The sequence below is a fragment of the Cloeon dipterum genome, chromosome 1, assembly GCF_949628265.1.
Source record: "Cloeon dipterum chromosome 1, ieCloDipt1.1, whole genome shotgun sequence".
Lineage (NCBI taxonomy): Eukaryota > Metazoa > Arthropoda > Insecta > Ephemeroptera > Baetidae > Cloeon > Cloeon dipterum.
The window spans coordinates 9,956,712-9,975,973 of record NC_088786.1 but is presented as its reverse complement, the minus strand read 5'-3'; the positions used below and the strand labels follow the sequence as shown (position 1 = coordinate 9,975,973).

Genomic DNA, 19,262 nt, shown 5'->3' with positions numbered 1-19,262 from the left:
CATAAACCTCTGCTTGATGGCCCGGATTTGGCTTTTACTGTCGCGAAATATAAATCCCCAAGTACCACTTCAAGTGGTGTCTTCTGCTGTCCACTTTTCAGATAAACTGTTCATCAGCTAACTCTGAAGTTGAGATGTGCGTGTTTTTGTACTTCGTTGTTTGCATTTTAAAAAGTGAATTAGTTTCGGGCAGAAAAATTAACTTTTGACCAAAATTATTCATTAATTTGAAACAATTTTTGTTTTTTGTAATAATTTTGATGTGTTTTAAAGGTTAATTGAAAAAATACATCCTTAGATACTGGTCCAGATCTTTAGATACTAACAACTAATGTACTGAGCAAAAGAACAGGAAAAAAAGATAAATTTGCAACGATAGAAAACAACAAAAATTAATTTGATATCTAGTGTTACTTATTATTTGTGAATTTATTAGATAATACAGAGAATTTGATTCTTAAATGAGCCAAAACTGCAAAATTTATGATCAACTCGGGAGTGTTAAATAAACAACAAACTTTACAACATTCTCGAGAGATAGGAAAATTTAAAAACTTTCTAGTCCACTTCTACTCTGGGGCACAATTTAGCTCCGACGCTGTTTACGAACGAAAACACAATTTCATACAAACAGAAGCATATTAAGAAATATTTTTCTCTCTGAACTATTTTACAATTTTGTATCTCCTAGATTTATACGTGAGGATATAAGATAAAAATGTTCCGACTATCCTGAAGAAAATACCAAAAAAGCTTAATCATCAAGCGTTAAAATAATTTTTTAACTTTATTTTGTTATTTCGTTTTGAGAATGCCGATGCTCTGTCATCATAAGCGAAATCCTTTATACAAGTGACCCAGCATGGAGCAAAAATGAAACACACCACAATAAACCAGCCCAATGCAAGACCACAGATTCTTCTGTACTGACCACAGTTTTGAAATAAACTGCCGTATCTCGTTAATGGAGTTCTTTTGAGTAGTTTGCAATTTATAGAATACCATTTGGTAAATTCTTTTTCCAAAATAAAATGTTTGCTCTTTTTTCTAGATTGATTACGTATTGCTCTCACTGTCAATGATTTATGGCACATAAATTATGTCAGAAAAGCTATTCTTAACTTCAATATTTGAAACCCCCTTAAAATGCAAGGAGTTTTGGAATTTTGTGACGGGTTGTGTGCAAGGATATAGTGGTGACATTCCTGTAATTTATTTTTTCACTCATTTTGCATCACTTCCATCAGGTAACCGTTTGAAACTTTCGGTGAGCTTCCGCAATGCTGATTATCTTACAGGTTTGGTTTGACTGGTCCGGAACCTTACAGATCCATACACAGAAGCTGTTATTTACAAGGTAAATAATTCCCTCCATTTTTCAATTCTTGACATCTGTAATCTATAGATATAGATTTAAAAATAGTTGAATAGCCGGGCCCACTCCGGCTCTGTCCTCCTGGACATGGTTTTCGTAAGTTGTTTGCCAGGAGTGCTGCCTTTTCTCACATGCTTATAATAAATAAAGGCCAATATTAAATATTTGTGTAAAAACACAAAGACAGAATCTAAATGCCATGCGTAGTATTTAAAATTCTAACCGCTCAAGCTATTTGTTTGTTTGTTCTCTAATTTAAACAGCAAGGTTCAAAGGTATTTTGCGGTTCAATTTTTCGTTCAAAGTTTACTGCGAGGTTTGTTTAAGATTTCATCATTCATTAGCTAGAGCTCCGTCAGTCACATCGTACTAAGAACCGCAATTAATTTATATTTTTGCTACTTTTCCAAAGGATGTCTAGTTATGATGAAAACAGTTTTGAATCCGAAAGAGGCAAGTAAATATTACAGTAATTTATACTAGAGTATTAAAAAGTAAAATAAATTATTTTATTTTATTTACATTTTTGTATCACAATTAATATATTAATTTCACGTTTAATTTAAGAGGGCCCGCACGGGTTTGATGACCGGAGAAACAGACGAGAGGAAAAGACCGAAACGAGAGCCCGTCGATCGCAGAAAGCCAACGGTCACCAATACCCAGACTCGAGAATTAAGGCAGCAAGCACAGATCGCACAGATAAAACTACAGTCGAGTTGAAGGTGTGTTTGAAAAAGTTTAAATCAAACTCGCACTCGGCTAAGGTGCGGCATCATTTGGACGTCTGTCTCTGGAAATTTCATTAAAGTTTAAAAGACCTGCCACATTTCTTTCCAAAAGAATTTGATTTTTTTATTCAACAAGATGCGATGTTTAAAGGTAATCCAATTTACATTCTTTATTAATCTAGTTGAAAAAAATAACTCCTAGTAAAAAGTAAAAAAGAGAAGAAACAAATTTTAAAACTCAGTTTAAACTTAACATTGAAAGTTAAAATTATGTCGAATAGGATTAAGAAGCTATTTTTGGTGACAGAGGTAATGGCAAAGTTGGAACACTGTTGGGATAGAATAGACATCACTGAAAAGGAGCTGCCTTTCACGTTCTCCTCTTAGACTCGTCTAATCAACGGAGCAATCGTACAGCGAGTTGGGGCAGAACGCATCATCTTTTTTCGTCCTTTGTGCGAGGCATTTTCTGATATACCCTCCTTTTCGGTTGTGAATACCTCAACCTGTTATGAACAATTATTTTATTTTATCTTGTATATTTATGAATTAATAATTATACTTTTTCATATCAAAGGCTGCAAGAGCTGTACAATTAAATAAAAATATGTTCCGTTGATGGTTATACTTCTCAAATCAATGTCTCACATGTGTAATTATAAATAAAAAAACAAATAACTTAAACAAAAGAAATTTTGTGTAATTTTATTAAAAAGATTAATTCATTTTATTATTTCTTAATTCGTTTACCTTTTTTGTAGCTCTAAAAACTCGCGAAAACTCCGTATCTCTGATAAAATCGCGAACGAATAACATGGGCAAACGGATCTCAAACGGATCTGCCAAACATCGCTCGGATTCTCGCATCGCAAATGCATGCGAAGCATGACCTCAACAATGCGATCCGCAACGGCTTGGTTGACAGTAAAATATTTTTACTAATTAATAAATGTCTCATAACGTTAAAAGCGATTGGCTTTTAGGAAAGAGACCCGATCAAAAACAGCCAATTCCATTTTATTTATTACAGTTTTTTATTCAAGGCTATACGCAACTTAAGTCTCACCAACTTCCACAAGCGTAGCGTGTGGGCTTCGTCGTTCATTTCACCCCTGGCGCATTTCATGTATTAGCGCGATCAAAGGTGCATTCAAGCAAAAGGGCGTCGAAAATGAATGATTTTTCCCGTTAGTTAAGCACAACTTATCGGATAAAAAGGCAGCGCGAGCGATGCAACGGTGCCGGCATCTTTTAAATGCCCTTTTCAATCAAATTTGCCTCTCGCTGGCGCACAAATGAAGAGACACGCTGGCAAGTGGTAAAAGAGGCAGGGCGAGTGCACGTCACTTGCTCTCTCGTCCTCGCTCATCTCGTGCTCATCACAATCAAGCAGTTATCGATTGAGCAAGTCGTGCGGAATATAAAAAGTAGCACCGGAGTCAGCAGGTGCCATGCAAACACAATTAAAAGACGCAGCAGCACCGGCAGCGCAGGAAGAAGCTGAAAGTTTCGAGTGTCGGCAGAGTGTGAATTATTATGATTATTATACGACATAACACACACACACACACAAGCGCGTATAGAAGGCAGCAGAGGCGTATTTCATTAGCTAAATCTGGCAGCCGAGTTTCGCGTTAATGGTATTTGCTGTGCTCGAGTGGCTGAGTTAAAAGATAGAGAGTAGACGATGAAGCGAGGGAAATTTCCGCCGCCCGCTTTTTGAGATATTATATTTGCCCTGGCGGATACACACGCAGGCCGGGGATGCTGCATGTTGTTGGGAGAAAAGAGTCTCGTGCCTGAATAATGACTTGCACGCTCTCTCGGCGCTCCTTGCCTTTAATTTTATATTGCCGCGCTGCGCTGCCGCCCGTAATATTATTAAAAGACGCCGCCACTGCACGCACCCACCCACCCGCCTCTGCTCCTTCAAAAATGAGTCTCTCTCGCTCGCTCTCTCACTCTCGCCGCCTTCTAACAAGGCGACGCGAACGTTCTCCGCTGCGATGCCGACTTTTTGTTTCGCGGTAATGAGCGCAACGCACGGCGAGTGCGCAGACATGGAGGTTACTCTTTTTAATTTGGTTGCTTCTCGTTTTGCATACAAGCAGCGTGTCATTAAAGAATCATGCCAAAGTGTTACACATGGATAAGATTTGCATCAGGAATTTTATGAGTGTGCACCGTATGGACCTTAAATTATTACTGAAAAAAATACAGCAAAGTGCATCCATAAAAATATAGCATCAAACATCAAGTTATTTTTTTAATGATATTTTATCAGAATGCTTGATATTAGATTTTAGAGTTTTGTCGATAAATTTTAGTTACTTATAAACTGCATGGCAAAATCAGCTTTTAACAAAAAATTTTGCGGCAAACACCTTTTCCAACTGAAACAAAAACTACTGCTGTTTATGAAGCCAATGCAAGACTTATCTCACTAACTCCTATTACATAGAAATGCCAACAAAGAGTTTTACCAGTCAGCATCATTAGACAAATTTAATATTTGAACACTTCCTAAAGCACATAATGTTTTTTACTATTTGATCCATTTCTTTACAGAATATATGCCATATAAAACACTATAAAGAGGACGAAAATTGCAAACTTTTTTAGATTAGGACACGATATCAAGCATAGGGTTTAGCTTGTGGGCATAAAAAAGCGTATGAGTAAGGAAATTAAAAAATTTCATTCAGTTAGACCGTGAAATTAAAAAGATTATTTACATTTTACATAGTTTACTTTTATGCAAGTGACCATAAATTGAATTTACAGTGATCAACTAAACTTTTTAGCTGGAGAGGAAATTTCGGAATTCTTGTAATTAAATTAACTCAAGTTGCTCAAGATTTTATGCTGGGACTAGTAACCATACGAGCCATACGATAAGAAGTGTTGCTATATTCGGTTTGAGGGGGGGAAAATTATAAAATATATAATATTGTTTGTATGAACATTTTTTCAAATGTGCAAGATAACATTGATTTAATATTAAAAATAAATATATTTTATATTTAATATTAAAATAAATTTAATAAATTATGTAAGAAATTTAAAAGTTTAATATGAACATTATTGACTCTGTGTGTCATTTAAACGTTTCTTAAAAATTTTATGCACTTTGATTTAATTAATATTATTAATATGCCTGCAGAGATTTGAGAAGCCTTTTGCTTGATATTTTGATATCATGTGTTAAATGTATGACGTCTAATTTCTAGTGTTTTCATTCGCAATTTTGAACAGTTTTATGTTTACTGTTATAGCATTCATAGATTAACAGATCGACTGTTTTTCCGTAGTTCTGATTCACTTTCTGACACCAATTAGCAAAGATCAATGAATTTCAGGACCTTTTAGCCAAACTTAAGATCGTTCCGAACCATTCTGAGAGTTTGAATACTCTAGAATTGTGTGGAAAACCACACAATTCATATTTTATTCTCGTATTGTAATTTCTTCTTATTTCAATAAGGTGTTTTGAATCAAATCAAATTTAAACAAAATATTTGGTATGTTTTACTTTAAGATACAATTAGTTGAGCTGTTTAGAAAGTTTTGTCGATATAAGCAGAGGCCTCAATTAAGAAATTATTTTGTGGGTTCTGTTAACGAAAGATTCGAATTAACTTTCATCGAATACATATATTCGAAATGAGCTAGGGAAACTATTAGAGTTCCTCTTGAAAACTCTCTTCAAAATATTTCACCTATAAAAACCGAAATTTGGATGGCAATATAAATGTCGGCAACACAACTCAAAATTTGAAGAATTTTCATCTGAATTTCAGACTATAGTACTAAACGACGCAAATTAAAAATTAGATACACATATTTAAATCTAATGTGTGAAACATTTAAGTTTTCCCATATACTGGATGGCAGCGTGTGTTCGCGGCTATGCATATATCGCGGCATTCTGCATGGGGAAAGTGCGTGTGCTGTATGCCAGGGGTGTTGAGTGTCACACAAGACTATAACTTGCATCTGGTGCTGTCGTGCGAACGCACGCTCGCTTCTGGGGTGAAACAATATTTCGCCGGGTTCATTGCAATATTATCCAGTGCCGTGAGCCTTAATCGCACGGAAAGAGCGCACCATGGGAGATGAAGCTGCGAGCGGCACTCCATTATTGCGGGGGTTGAAAAGAGGGTGCAAAATATTGCACCAGCAGGCCGAAATTTCTCTGCAGTCCCTCTCTTTCCAACAAAGTCGCAACAAAGCACACGCCACTTGTCCGCTGGATTTATTTCTCGCTGAAATTAAAATTCTGCAAATTACGTAGAGTCGCCGGGAGGAAGGTTTGGATGGAAAAACGCAAATCTTCTGCTGCTTTGTACGTGTGCCTGCGTGTGTGTTGGCTTTGGCTCCGGGTGATAGGGCAATCGCTGCGAAATGTTCAGGCGGCGCTCGCTTTGCTCTCTCTCATCATAATCTGGAGAGTCATTGTCTGTCGCTCTAATCTTCAACAAGCAGATGGCTAATATGGTAACTTGTGTGGTGGAGTCACTCCTCCGCGTTCTCTTTAATCCTATTAACGCGGAATCAAAATTGCCAGACGAGCCCGCCACGCAAATAATTGCAAAAGGTGATCGCTGCTCTCGCTCACGAGAAAATTTGGTAGACCTTTATTTAAAAATTTCTCATTTTGCTCTGGATTAATTTTTAATCTTTTCGGCCAGAGTTTACTGTGACAGTTTGAGTTTGTGTTAAAAATTTCAAGCAAAACCGGAGTTGCAAAGGTTTTTCCGTTTTTTACACACTTTTTATTTTTTACTCTGAGTTGACGAATTATCATTCTTAGTTTAACTTGCAATATTTAGTCAAAATGGATTACAACTTCGCAAAAGTTAAAAATTCAAAAAACTTGAACTTGCGGCAAATGTTTTTTAAAAATTTAGTTTTTAAACTGATTTAATTTACTTAAATTATATTTCTCAATCACAATTATAGTATGTAAATTTTTCCTTTAATGAATTGCATGCTTGATTTAAATGTGAATATTCGGTTAACTTAAAGGTAAATAAAATAACATAAAATTTAATTTTTTTGCGTCTTGCGTCATAACACACAATTAATTTTTAAAATCGACAACGAAAATTTTTCTGCTGGGTTTACTGTCTGCAGGAAAAACAAGTATATAATGTGTTTCCCCACACGTGCGGGATTTGGTTTACTCGGAAAAGAATTTTAGATGACTACTGCTTTTGTGTGCTCTCGCAAATGATGGGGCTGCAGATGTGCAAGGGGCGCGCGCTTTCCGTGTTTGCTTTCTCATTGTCGCACTTGGACCGGCGCTGCTTTGTTTTCCTTGTATTTGACCAATCTTCTCATTTCTCTCTCTTCATCTCTCTCATTATTTCGTTCCTCTCCAATTCAGCAGCTGCTTTTCAACGGCCGTGTGCGCTCGGAGACCAGCAAAAAACGGCCACAAAAGGGTTTGGTGAACCATAGTCCGAAACACATTCAGCACTCTTTAAAATTAACATGCTCCCACACTCATTTATACAAATAAAAAGCATTTCGGGGTTTTATAAAGTATACATTTTCTCTTTCAGAGAGCAAAATAGATATAGCTTCAATGAAATTTAGGAAACTATTTTCTTGGATGAATCCTTCAAAATTCTTCTGTTATAAATTTAAATTATATGTGCACACTTAACTCTATAAAAGCTACATTTTTGCAGTCTTTCAGGGGGTCTCAATATTTATTATTATAAAATCTAAATTCGTTCATATTTTTGGAAAAAAATAGTCAGCTAAATGCACTTGTACGTTCTGATGATTTGTTTCATTACTTTGTGAGGGGAAACATTTATCGATATGTAACAATTTCTCGTTTGAATACCTATGTAGTTTTTAAATTAAAATCAAGTCATCTCTTGCAATATGAATTGAGAGCTTATAAAAATTGTTATAAATACCTGTCTCTATGGATTGGCGTACGAGTGTGAAGTGTTTCTGTTCAAATTGAATTACACAGAACTCTGGTATACGGAGAGATGCAAAAAGACGAAAAGATTTGTGAAAAGGATAGCCATCATCCCAATGGAAAAGCTTCGTTGATAATTCATATTTCAATTTTTGTATCAGCTCTCGCTGCATGCTTTAGGGTCAAACGGGCGCGCTTCCTTGTCAGCTACATGCATGCGCGTGTGATATTGGCAGAGAGTGGGCATAAATATTTAAATAACTGCTGTTTGCTTCAAAGGAACACTCCCATGTGGAGTGCATTTCAGCACAGCTTGCATGAAATATGAGAGCATACGAGTGTATACATGAGCACGTATCAAACTCTATTTTTTTCTTTCCACACACCCACATGCTGAATTTTCAAAACTATCCGGGAATGATTTAAAGGAAACTTACGTTTTAATAGCAAATAAACTTTATTGTATCGTGTATGTTTGGAACTAAAGTTACACTGCAAATTTATATCTTAAAGCAGCTCATCTGAATATAAATTTGATAGGCGCATCAGGTGAAATTGTTGTCAAGAATTTCTAAAATAGTTTTTCGCAAAGCTTATAGTTCTCTATTTTTTTAGACATTTCCTGTATGACATTGAGGAAAGCGGTTTCAGAGACCACAGTGAACAAGTATTTGACTCAACATTCAGTTGAAGGAGTGGAAATATAGTAAAATTTCCATATCACAATAGCCAGAAGTACACAGATAGAAATAAGTCAAGAACGTATCGGTAATTGACAATTTCTAAATTTGAAAAATCACAATCAGATCTTGTAATTGGAGCAAACAAGAGGCAATCAAGTGAAGAGAACGCGACTACATTGGTTTATCGATGATCGCCACTCCAGCGTAGCTCCTTCCGATTCCCATGTAGGATGGGAGCATGGTCCACGTGTCGTTTTTGGGGTTGTACACCTCGACGGATGCCAGGTTGCTGGAACCGTCGTCTCCGCCTACAACGTACAACTGCCCCGCCAGAGCTACAACTCCTTTAACAAGAACAAAAAATTGGACTGATTACTTTTTTGCTCGTCAATGTCTATGCCTGCTAAGGCACTAGTGTATTTGGGAATCTGGGTTGCCAAGGTATGGTTAAATGGAAGTCTTAAGAAATGTAAACATCTTTTTATCTGGTTTGCCAGCTGAGCTGATAGTTAAATTTACTTGTGGATTTAAATTTCAAATATAAATTATGAGCACTGCGTTTTATGCAGAATAACTCTAAGAACAGGAAAAATGAACTATTACTTGATAGGTGCCGATGAAGGCAGAAGCACGCGAGGTTTTCATAATTGTAAAAAGAATTCTATGCAGCCTCATCGGTTTGTAGTGAATTAGCGATCTGTTAATTTTCATTATTTCTACAGAAAAATCCTGCTCTGACGAAAATGAATTAAATATAAATCTCAACTTTCAAACAACAAGGAAGGACAGGGAACTATTTACTAACAAAAATACATGTTTACAAATTTTGTATATAACCTTAGATCAATTTAAGATATAAAATGTATGTGATTTGGCAAAAGAATGTTAAAGTTGATACAAAATGGGAAACCATCCACTTCTTACGCATTATTTTTCAGAAAAAACCTGGTCAAATCCAAATATTTAATGCCTAAATGCCAAATAAATCACAAAAATGTGGGCATGAAATGATGAGAAGTCATTAGAAATAATTTTTTACATTTGTTAGAGTAAAAATGTTTAGTATGATTTAGATGAGTTGGACTCCTCAATTTAATTTTACTTTTCAGACTCTCAATTATATAATACATTTTTGCTCTCCAAAGGCCTCAAATGTTTCCAAATATACAATAAATAAAAATAGGATTATTTAAATAATTTAAAATAATTCTTTTGAATTTTTAATAAATAAATGAAAATGGAGGTATCAATACAATTTCGACGTCATGTTAGCTGAAAATTTTTAACCAATAAATTTTGTTAGTTTGCTACTTGGTTTAGTCTTTTATCATCTAAATATCAATGTTTCAAACGTGTAATTTGAATTTGATTAGAAAAAAACAACATAATATAATAGATCCAACAATTTTTATAAAATAAGGCCACAGAAAGGACTGTGCCAAGCAAGCCAAGTTAATTAATACAAATTAAGAATTTAAAAGTTAAAACCACGTTTCAGTCCCATAAAAATTAATTGCTGTGGCACAAGCTCCATTTTCTAACACACAAGCAGCTAATAATTTCAGAAAATCCCCTTTTATAACCTTGCTTAATGAAATATTGGATAATAAATCGCTTCCTAGCATATTAAGCAACAAGTAACGAGTAGAAACAAGGTTGCAATACCTGCATTTCTTCTGCAGTAAGCCATATCAGCTACCGGGGTCCACCTTCCTGTGTCTGGATTGTACGCTTCAACACTTTTTCTCACCAACGGGCCATCATGGCCGCCAACTGCATACAAAATGTTTTCCAGAACTCCAACACCTGCAACAATACAGGACAGTAGTAAAGCATTTAGAGAAAAAACTTAAGAAATTAAATATTTTTATAAACAAATTGAACAATTTTGGTGAAGAATACTAGGCAAAGAGAATACAAACCAGCTCCACTCCTCCTTGCAGTCATATCGGCCACAGATTGCCACGTGTCAGTTTCAGGAATGTATTTTTCTACAGTGCTCAAGCACTGTCTGGACGCTCCATCGTAGCCACCGACCTGGACGCAATTTTCGAGTTAACTCCAACCAAACTTGTCCTAAGCAATCCTTACAGCATATAGGATGCCGGCGACCACGCCAACCCCGACGCTGCTCCTCCTGGTGGACATTGGAGCGATCGGTTTCCACTCTTGAGTTTTGGGGTCGTAAACCTCAGCTGTATTCAATCCAGTAGACCCGTCAAAACCGCCGACCGCATAGATGCTGCCGTTCATGACCGCCACCCCCAGGGTCGACCTCCTCGCGTCCATGTTGGCGCAAGGAGTCCACTGGTCAGTGATGGCGTCGTACGCATCCACGGTCCTCACGCGCAGGGAGCCGTTGAAGCCGCCAACCGCGTAAACCTTGCCTCCGATCACAGATAAGCCAGCCCTGCAATTCGCGAACAGACACGTGTTTGCTGCGACCAACTTTGAAATTTGATTCTCACCTGCAACGTCTGGATGGCATTTCAGCGACTTGATACCACCTTTCTTCCTTGAAGTCGTAGCATTCAACGCTGCGAATGGCTTTTGGTGCTTGACCTCCCACAACCAGCATCACCTTGAAGCAGATTGTATTTCACGTTACTAGGGTGTCTAGTTGCACATTGCGGATTTGTTTTAAATGAGAAAATTACAAGACTGGGCGTCGCTTTGACAAGTTTTTGCGAGACTTATTTTTTCAGTTACTCTCACATTAAAAGCAAATATCTCATTACTTGATCCAAGTCATTATTTTGATTTGATTGCGATACATTTATTGATTGCTAAGCTGAGCAATTTCTAAGTAGAACTCTGCGTTAGAAAAAAATATAAAAAAACGGAAACAAAGTGCTCAAGAGAGATGCATTTTCTTTTGTGTTTATCGCACAGGTTTTCCCTGCCAGTTAAAGAGTTAATTTTTATTTAGATCTTGTGCCAGAATTTATATACATCCATTATTTCTTACAGGCAAACAAGCTAAGCATTGTTTTTCTAGAAAAAATTGAGTATAATTTAGAAAAAAAAGATAAAACAATGTGACGCGATAAGCTTTTTTCTGCTAAAATGTTCAGCCTGAATTTACTCTTGCAAGACTTAACCAATGAATAACAGCATATTTTTACTTCAAACCCACTCCAACTAATTAGGTTCAGAAATTTTATAATTCGCCATCCATTTGTAGTAAAAAAAACTTACTTTAGGCAAGCCGACAGGTTGCCTCGGCTTCGTTCTTGGCGATTTGAACATAATCTTCTGCTCTCCCTTCAAAAGGTGGTATTTTAGAGCCTCAATTAAAAAGTCTTTGCCTGCAAAAAGATTTGATTTGAGAAAAAAATAAAGAAACCACCAGGGAAGCTTCCTTACATTGGAGGTTGGCCTTGAGAAGCGGCTCCTCTTCAACTCTCTGGACCAAATATTCTTGCGACAACAGGGGCAGTCTGACGTGCTCCATCAAATCGGCTAGGTAGGCCTGGCGCCTCTCCAGATCATGTTGAACCCAGCTCACAACACATTCAAACACCTATTCATAGAATTAATTTTAAATAAGCAGCTTTTCTTGCGAAAAGTATACTGTTTTAATTTAATTTCAAAGATATTGGATAGAAATTATGGCTTGTTTACAACAAAAACGAAACTTTGTAACAAATAGTTAAATTTAAATTATTGCGCATTTGGTCTCAGAGTGATGATGACACACAATAAATTAATGTAAAACAGTGTGCACGTGTTGGCTGAAGCAGACATAGGAATCACTCATTTGGTAAATGCGTACGCTCTGCCTACAGACAATAATAATCTCATATTCCGAATGTGACATTACAGTGATTTCTTTTATTTACCTTTTCTTCAGTGGGAACTGTCAGTCTGTCGCTGCATATTAACTTAGCCACTTGTTTATGGCTCAGGCTGAGAAATTCTTCGCTCTCTACAACCTCACTGCAAAAGGCGTTAAAAATTGAGGTCAGCAACCCTATTTAAAGATTTATCTTGAAATATTAAGTTTAAATAATGCGAATTTAGAATTCAACTTTAAGGGTTACTATTTACTTCTGAAGCATATGATTGACTATAAAACATGGAGCAAGATCTATGGTAAGTTGATTTCCTGTGTCAGGCATGAGCCAACAAAAATTAAAAATCGTTTAATGGTTTGGAAATGTTCACTCAAGGAAGGCAATTTTTTATCATAATATAGTTTTAATCTTAAATTTTTATTATATTTTTATAGTTTATTAAAGTTTGTTTGGAGTTAAAATTAAATAATGCAATCCAAATTAAAGAAACTTTATTTTTTGATTCAATATTTGAAAATTTTTTCTCAGGCAAGTTTGTGTACTCAATTTTTTCGCCATTTATATAAATTATCATTTTTTACAAAAAAAAAAACCTATTAATTATCAAATAACAGAGTTTTTCAGTTTCACAATGAAAAAATAGCGATAAAAAAAGAACGAACGAATCTGGAAATAGTCTAGGTACTCACGTAAAATGCTGCTCAATGTAGACGTCCGCATGGCTCAGCAGCTCAGAACAGCCATGCAAATCGGCAAAAGCTCTGATTCCCAGGCAGTTGCTTGGGTGCAACTGTGCCTGTAAAAACTCACAGCACGCATCGCGAACATCAGTCAGCTGCAGGATATTGGCCGCTGGCAGCAACACCTGATCAAACAACCGAGAAAGTCAAATTTTACAGCGAACATCTCAATCATTGTTTCTAGGCTGTCGCCACACACGTCTCTGTCACTATCAGCAAGGATCAAAGTTTAATTTCTGGACAAATTAGATAAGATTTTTGTTCAACAACTGACAACACGTTTTCATTGCGTGAATGAACATCAGATAAAAATCAAGAAATTGTAAAATCATATTTGATTTTGTCATAAAATGAGGAAAAAATGTTCACAATTACCTGCACATTCTCCTCAGTCACTAAAATCTCGGCAGAGTAAATGTATTCGATTAAAAGCTGCAGGGCTTGCGAGTCCATCCCCTGAAGGGTGATTCTGTCCTGTCTGCTCTCCTCAAAACTGGTGAACATGGCGTTGAAGTACGGACTGCACGAGGCTAAGACCATTTTGTGAGCCGGGACCTCTATATTTTCAGCAATCAGCACAACATCACATAACAAGTGATCTCTGGAACAAATTAATACCACTTTTTAGCCACTCAACTTATGAATATTGATATTTCAAGAAGCCAAGGCCAGCAACGCGTATTATTTTGGTTTTTGTAGCACGCGTGCCAGCATAAGTGCACGTTTGCTTTGTTCATTAAACAAACTGTTTGCAAAAGTGTGTCACGATTCAAATCGATTTCCTGTGTCAACCTTTGGCGATGAATAAAAAATAAACTCATCGTTTTTGGCAGACAGACATTATATAAGGCTCTGTTGAACTTCCGCTCTTCAGTGCCCAGACTGTCTATGCAGAACAAGCTTAAGTTTAAAATAGGCTCCGATTGTTTTCTTTGCGTCGCTGATATTTCAGTGTTGCAATCAGATAATCGCGTGGTGAATAATTCATACACGCCAGACCATTTGTTTTAAATTTGGAATGAATAAACAGATAATAATGGACAGATATAATCTTTTTATACAAGTGAGATATTTGCATGAGTGTCTATTTTTAGTTTGTCCAGGGTTCAGAATTTACCAGAGTTTCATATTGTACTATACCAGGTTGGTGGTATATTTATTTGTATTTTTTTTGTTGGAAACCAAAATCGGTTTTGTCAAACGCGAGAAACGTTTCAAAAAGATACCACCATGTCATATATGACATTATTTTATGCTATTGGAGTTTGTCAGTTAAATCAAAGGTGTCTCACTTTCTCATTTTGTCCATGGCGTCGAAGGCCCTCTGAGTGTGGTGCATGTTCCTGTAAGGGGGCTTATCCTTGCTGATGCTGCCCCTGGGCATCGGCTTCTGCGAACTTTCGTCCAACGAATTCTGGCTGGCATACCGCAGCAGCAGACAACTGAAAAACGACGTACGGATTGAGATGGGCATTACTTGTCAGTGTAGCGGCAAAGATGCAAAAACTCGCGACTCGATTCTAATTCGGCGCGGCCCCGAGATTTGGCACGCAGTCAGCGCGCCCCCGAAATAGACCGATTGCCTCGGATGGCAACAAAATCGCAAAAAACCTGTCGTTTCGGTCGAAGGCGGGCCAGAGTTCTGATGCACGGCTGTGATGCAAGTCGCCAGAGGCGGAACTCCAAAGTTCAATGCATTTCATGGCGAGCCGCGACAAACAATAGCAGCGGTGCGGTGACCACTCGGCCAAAGGGGAAGAATCCAGGCCAACACGCGAGTGACGAGCCCGAGGAAGCCCCGCGAGTGCTCGTCGCGCGGTTTCTGGCTACTTCACGTTTGTATGCTAATCTATCGTCGGCCACGCAACCGCCGCGGCCGTCAAAACAAACGCGCAGGGAGTCATGCATCACTCGTTTTGCGCTTCACGCTCGCTCACCTGCCCTGCAGCGTCGAGTCGGCGCCGCTCGACTCGCTGTGCGGCGACTGCGGCGCAGCGCCGCCGTTCGCCTCGTCCATCTCACACTGCGTTGCTTGGGCCACTGTCCGTCTGTCCGAATCCGAGTCTCGATTCACGGCAGCTGCCTCATCCGAAAGGTTTTGGCACTCGAGCAGCTGCACAGCACGGCAGGGGCTGTTTGTTGTCAGTCGACGGCCAGTCGCCAGTCGACCTTGAGTTCTCCGCTTTCATTCCCCGTCTGCCCCTGTCCTGCTGCGGAATCGATTCTGGCGCGCAGCTGCTGACTCCCCTCTCTTGCTCCTTCACGTGGTAGCGCCCATTTGTTTTGAATTTCTCTGCCAAAGCCACGTGAAAATCAAATGCGCCAAAAATCATGAATGTTATTGCGCAGAAATTTGGTGTAAGATGAAAACGCGCGATGACAACCTTCAGACTTCAGACCTTGTTATATAATGTGTCTACTTGAGTATTTGACGCAATAGCATGAATGTTTAAGCTTAAACTTTGTTAATAAAAATAATTTTCTTCGTGCAATATTAATGTGTGTTATAAAGAATCTCGATCAACTAGAATTTTTGATGAAAATGATTGAAATGCTTCACATCGTTCCATTTCAGTCAAATACTGAAAAACTTACATATTTTAATTTGCTGTTTATTTTATAACATGATTAGCAAAATAGTATTAACTAAAAAACATGTTTAGCAACGAAATGCAGATACTGGCAAAAGTTGCGGTGGTATTTTCCTTGTCAGTCGTTTGCCGCTCGCTTCCACGCGCAGATACTAGCAAAAGTCGCTGCCACAGTGATTTTTTTTCTCGAAGAAAATTAATGCACACATTTAAGGAAGAGATTCGGATTGTGCTATTTAATCACTGGCTCTGAAGCTGGAGACCAGCCTTCATCCTCAAAGATTTAATTTGTTAATTAAAAATCATTAAATGTGCATAAATCGATAACCAATTTTAACACGAGAAAATTTACAGAAATGTCCTAAACAAATGTTATATAATTATTATTGATGTGGGTTATGGATCATCATCCTAGTTGACATGAAATAGTTAATGAAGAGTGCAGATTGTCAACTGGTTTCTGCAAGTCAAGGTCAGCATAGTTTCCTTTTCCTATTTCATGTCGATGGCTACCTTTAAGTTAGAGACGGCCTCTTTTATACCTTACAATCACAATATGTTTTTCCGGAGGTAGGTGGCACAGGCATAGATTGTGGTATTTTAGTAGGCCAGGCCCCTTTTCTGGCGGTTGTTAATTTCGCTTTTTTAATGGTGCTACCTTACATGCTACTTGATTAATTATTCAATATTTTTTGTACATACAAAGACTTCAAAAAAGAAGAGAGACGTACAACTTGCGCTAAAACTTGAGCACACATTTAATGAAACATTCCATGACTATTTCAATAAAGCTTCTTCCAAAGTTATTGAATCCTTGCATGCCCTCTACCAAATAAAAGAGTATAATATTGTATATATTATAAGACGGTAAAAATATCCATTATGCGATGATATATCATATTTTTATGAATCAAAATAAAAAATACTTAGTGGCTTATAACGGAATTAATTAACATTCTTTTCAATTTTGTCTAAATTAAAAAATACCACTTTTAGATGGGCCATGTGAGCAAACGTTTGAACAGTTTTTGATATTCAGGACTTGATTGAATACTTTTAGGTTTCGAATTTCAACAGTTATATACTGTAGTATTAAGATGAACACGTGATACCATATTTTTATTCCAATAAATTAGCCGTTGAACACAAGCAGCGTGAGTATAATTACTACACAGTGTGAGATAAACACAGAGATCGAGTGAGAAAAGATTTATACTTTGAAAGTAATTTATGTAATACACCGCTGGCTAGCTTTTATAATATGTAAATTGCGTGCGCGTGTACATCGATGTGTTGACTAGAGGTGCTCAATTGCTGCAATTACAATTATGAAACATGATTTCCCATTCAGTGCCATTGGAGCGTAATTGAAGTAGACACACATCAGCGGCGGCTCACACGAAATCAGGGAAATTAAGCAGCACGCGCACGTGCGCCAAATGGTTTTCAGCTCCTCCGCTTCAATAAACTTGTCTGCTTTTTAATGATTGTTCGGAAGGATCTCCTCATTCCACTTAGATCATAATATAATCCACACTATAAGTGGTTTTGATGCCAGAGGTGCTCCATCTATATTTACGCTCGACAAACGAGCAAGAAGAGAGCTCTCAGCTCTCGTGCGTCGAGCGGCACTTTGCAAAACTATGCAAGTGAACGAAACTGTTATAAAATCATTATGCAGAGTAAAGTGAGAGGAGATTTCATAAAAAAGTTATTGTTTTACATAATGTCTAGTGCGTAGGCTCAAGACCATCTCGCTAATGAGCTTCTCTTGGTAAACACATACCAAGCAAACAACAAGATGCAAAACTTTCGTAAGTGCTCAAAATAGCAGACATACGAATAAATTTCCATTCCAGGCTAAATTTCATTCTGGATGTGCTCCATCATAAAATAATAGTGTTTCGCATTCACCGCACACAGACTGGACTGCATGGCACGTTTAATTAGTCACGTAGCTCGCCTCATTAACTATGTGCGCTCATAACGGTTCTGAAGCGCACAGACAGTTGAATATGGGGGTTGATTACAGAATTCTTATTTGCGCGCAGTATTAATTTTAATTCCGCAGAATGGTTTAATAATTTTTCTATTGAGCCACATAATCTGCTTGTAAAAAAATCGTCTGTACTCTCAGACTTGTGCTTCATTCTTGTTAAAAAGTTTAATCACCTGGATTGTTGGAACAATGGCTCATTGACGATAAGTTTGTCGGGTCAGTTCAGCTTGACAGATAAGATAATATGGCGAAATGTGATTGATCGTATAATAAAAAAATGAACGCAGAATTATTTAAAAATCAAATTGCTATCTCTGTGCCAATTTAAAAATTACTTTATATGAAAACAATTGAGCTTACACATATATTATTTCTACTGTTTGTAGATTATTGTTTAATTTTAAAAACCGACTTTTGAAATTTTCTAACTTTTGTATCAATTGACATAATTTTATTGGGTTCACTTGTTGGCATATCATTCAAATTGCACATTAGTTCAATCAAGATGAAACGAGGATACATGTTATATTAAAACTAACCAAAAATCACTAGAGCTGAAAGCGTCAAAATCTCTACTACACTTCATGATCAACAAATTATTAATTTGTAAAGGTCGAAGATAACCGACATATTATATATTTTGGGTCGTGTGGTCAGCCACTAGCCGCCGTGCCTTTATTTTAGTTGCGCCAGCTGCCGCTCAATATGTCGGATAAATCAAAACATTTCGAGGAAAAATTGGCCTTCGGGCCGTTAAGCACTATCAAACTTCACTTTAAACATTTCTCAGCCGCACCAACCCCGGTAAAAATTCTCAGCCGCCGCCCGGCTAAAATTCGGCCCTTCCAGCGGCCGCCTCATAATTGTGTGGCTGTAACCTCAACTTAAATCTTAAATTCAGGACTTTTGGTATTTAAGTGAGCAAGTAAACGAGATGGGCTCGTATTTAAAGTGTTTGCAATAAAACTGATAATATAACGACCTATTTAAATTCACTTTAAAATAAATATTTTGAAAACTCCCTGCTTTGTTTTTTTTATTCGAATTTTAGATATCAATGTTCGCAACATTTTATCTTAACTAGATTAAATCAAACGCAGAATAATTCTGTTGATAAAAAATCTCGTTTGGGTTTAATCAACAAACCACAGGAAGGTCGTGTTTAAGGGGAATCATGACGTATCCGCACAGCACACTTGCTTTCGCGGAGGAACTGTTTTGCGGTAGGCTGTCTCTAATTCAGCGGAGGAAAAAGCGAGCTAAAAAATACGTTTGCTGCCGGAGGATCTTACAATTTGGCGAGCGGTGGGCCGCCGGTTGTCGGCGGCGCGCTGATTGAGCACCAGATGCGCCTCCACCGGGCGCCGGGACAGACCTTTCTTGTTCTCCGCCGGCTGTCGAGGAG

General features: G+C 37.5%; 1 protein-coding gene across 2 annotated transcripts; it reads right to left on the bottom strand.

Annotated features, from left to right (window-relative positions):
- Nucleotides 1–8,485: 8,485 nt before the first annotated feature.
- On the bottom strand, nt 8,486–15,437 carry kel (kelch). 2 transcript variants are annotated; one of them, XM_065476579.1, is made up of 12 exons: nt 15,205–15,437; nt 14,560–14,709; nt 13,643–13,868; nt 13,217–13,392; nt 12,573–12,669; nt 12,097–12,253; nt 11,929–12,038; nt 11,199–11,311; nt 10,822–11,140; nt 10,653–10,767; nt 10,396–10,536; nt 8,486–9,074 (listed from the first exon to the last, which is right to left on the bottom strand). In XM_065476579.1, the coding sequence occupies exons 1-12, from the start codon at nt 15,282–15,284 to the stop codon at nt 8,902–8,904; spliced, it is 1,857 nt and encodes a 618-aa protein (XP_065332651.1). In that variant the 5' UTR covers nt 15,285–15,437; the 3' UTR covers nt 8,486–8,901. The 2 variants fall into 2 exon arrangements, with proteins under 2 accessions (XP_065332651.1, XP_065332652.1); XM_065476580.1 differs by lacking the exon at nt 15,205–15,437 and adding an exon at nt 14,879–15,066.
- Between the last annotated feature and the right edge of the window lie 3,825 nt (nt 15,438–19,262).

Coding starts and splice junctions, on each gene's coding strand:
- kel (XM_065476580.1), bottom strand. CDS start 14,970: ATGAAATGCATTGAACTTTGGAGTTCCGCCTCTGGCGACTTGCATCAC. Junction 13,393..13,642: donor TGACTGAGGAGAATGTGCAG/GTAATTGTGAAC, acceptor TTGTTTGATCAG/GTGTTGCTGCCAGCGGCCAA. Junction 12,254..12,572: donor CAGTTCCCACTGAAGAAAAG/GTAAATAAAAGA, acceptor TTCTATGAATAG/GTGTTTGAATGTGTTGTGAG.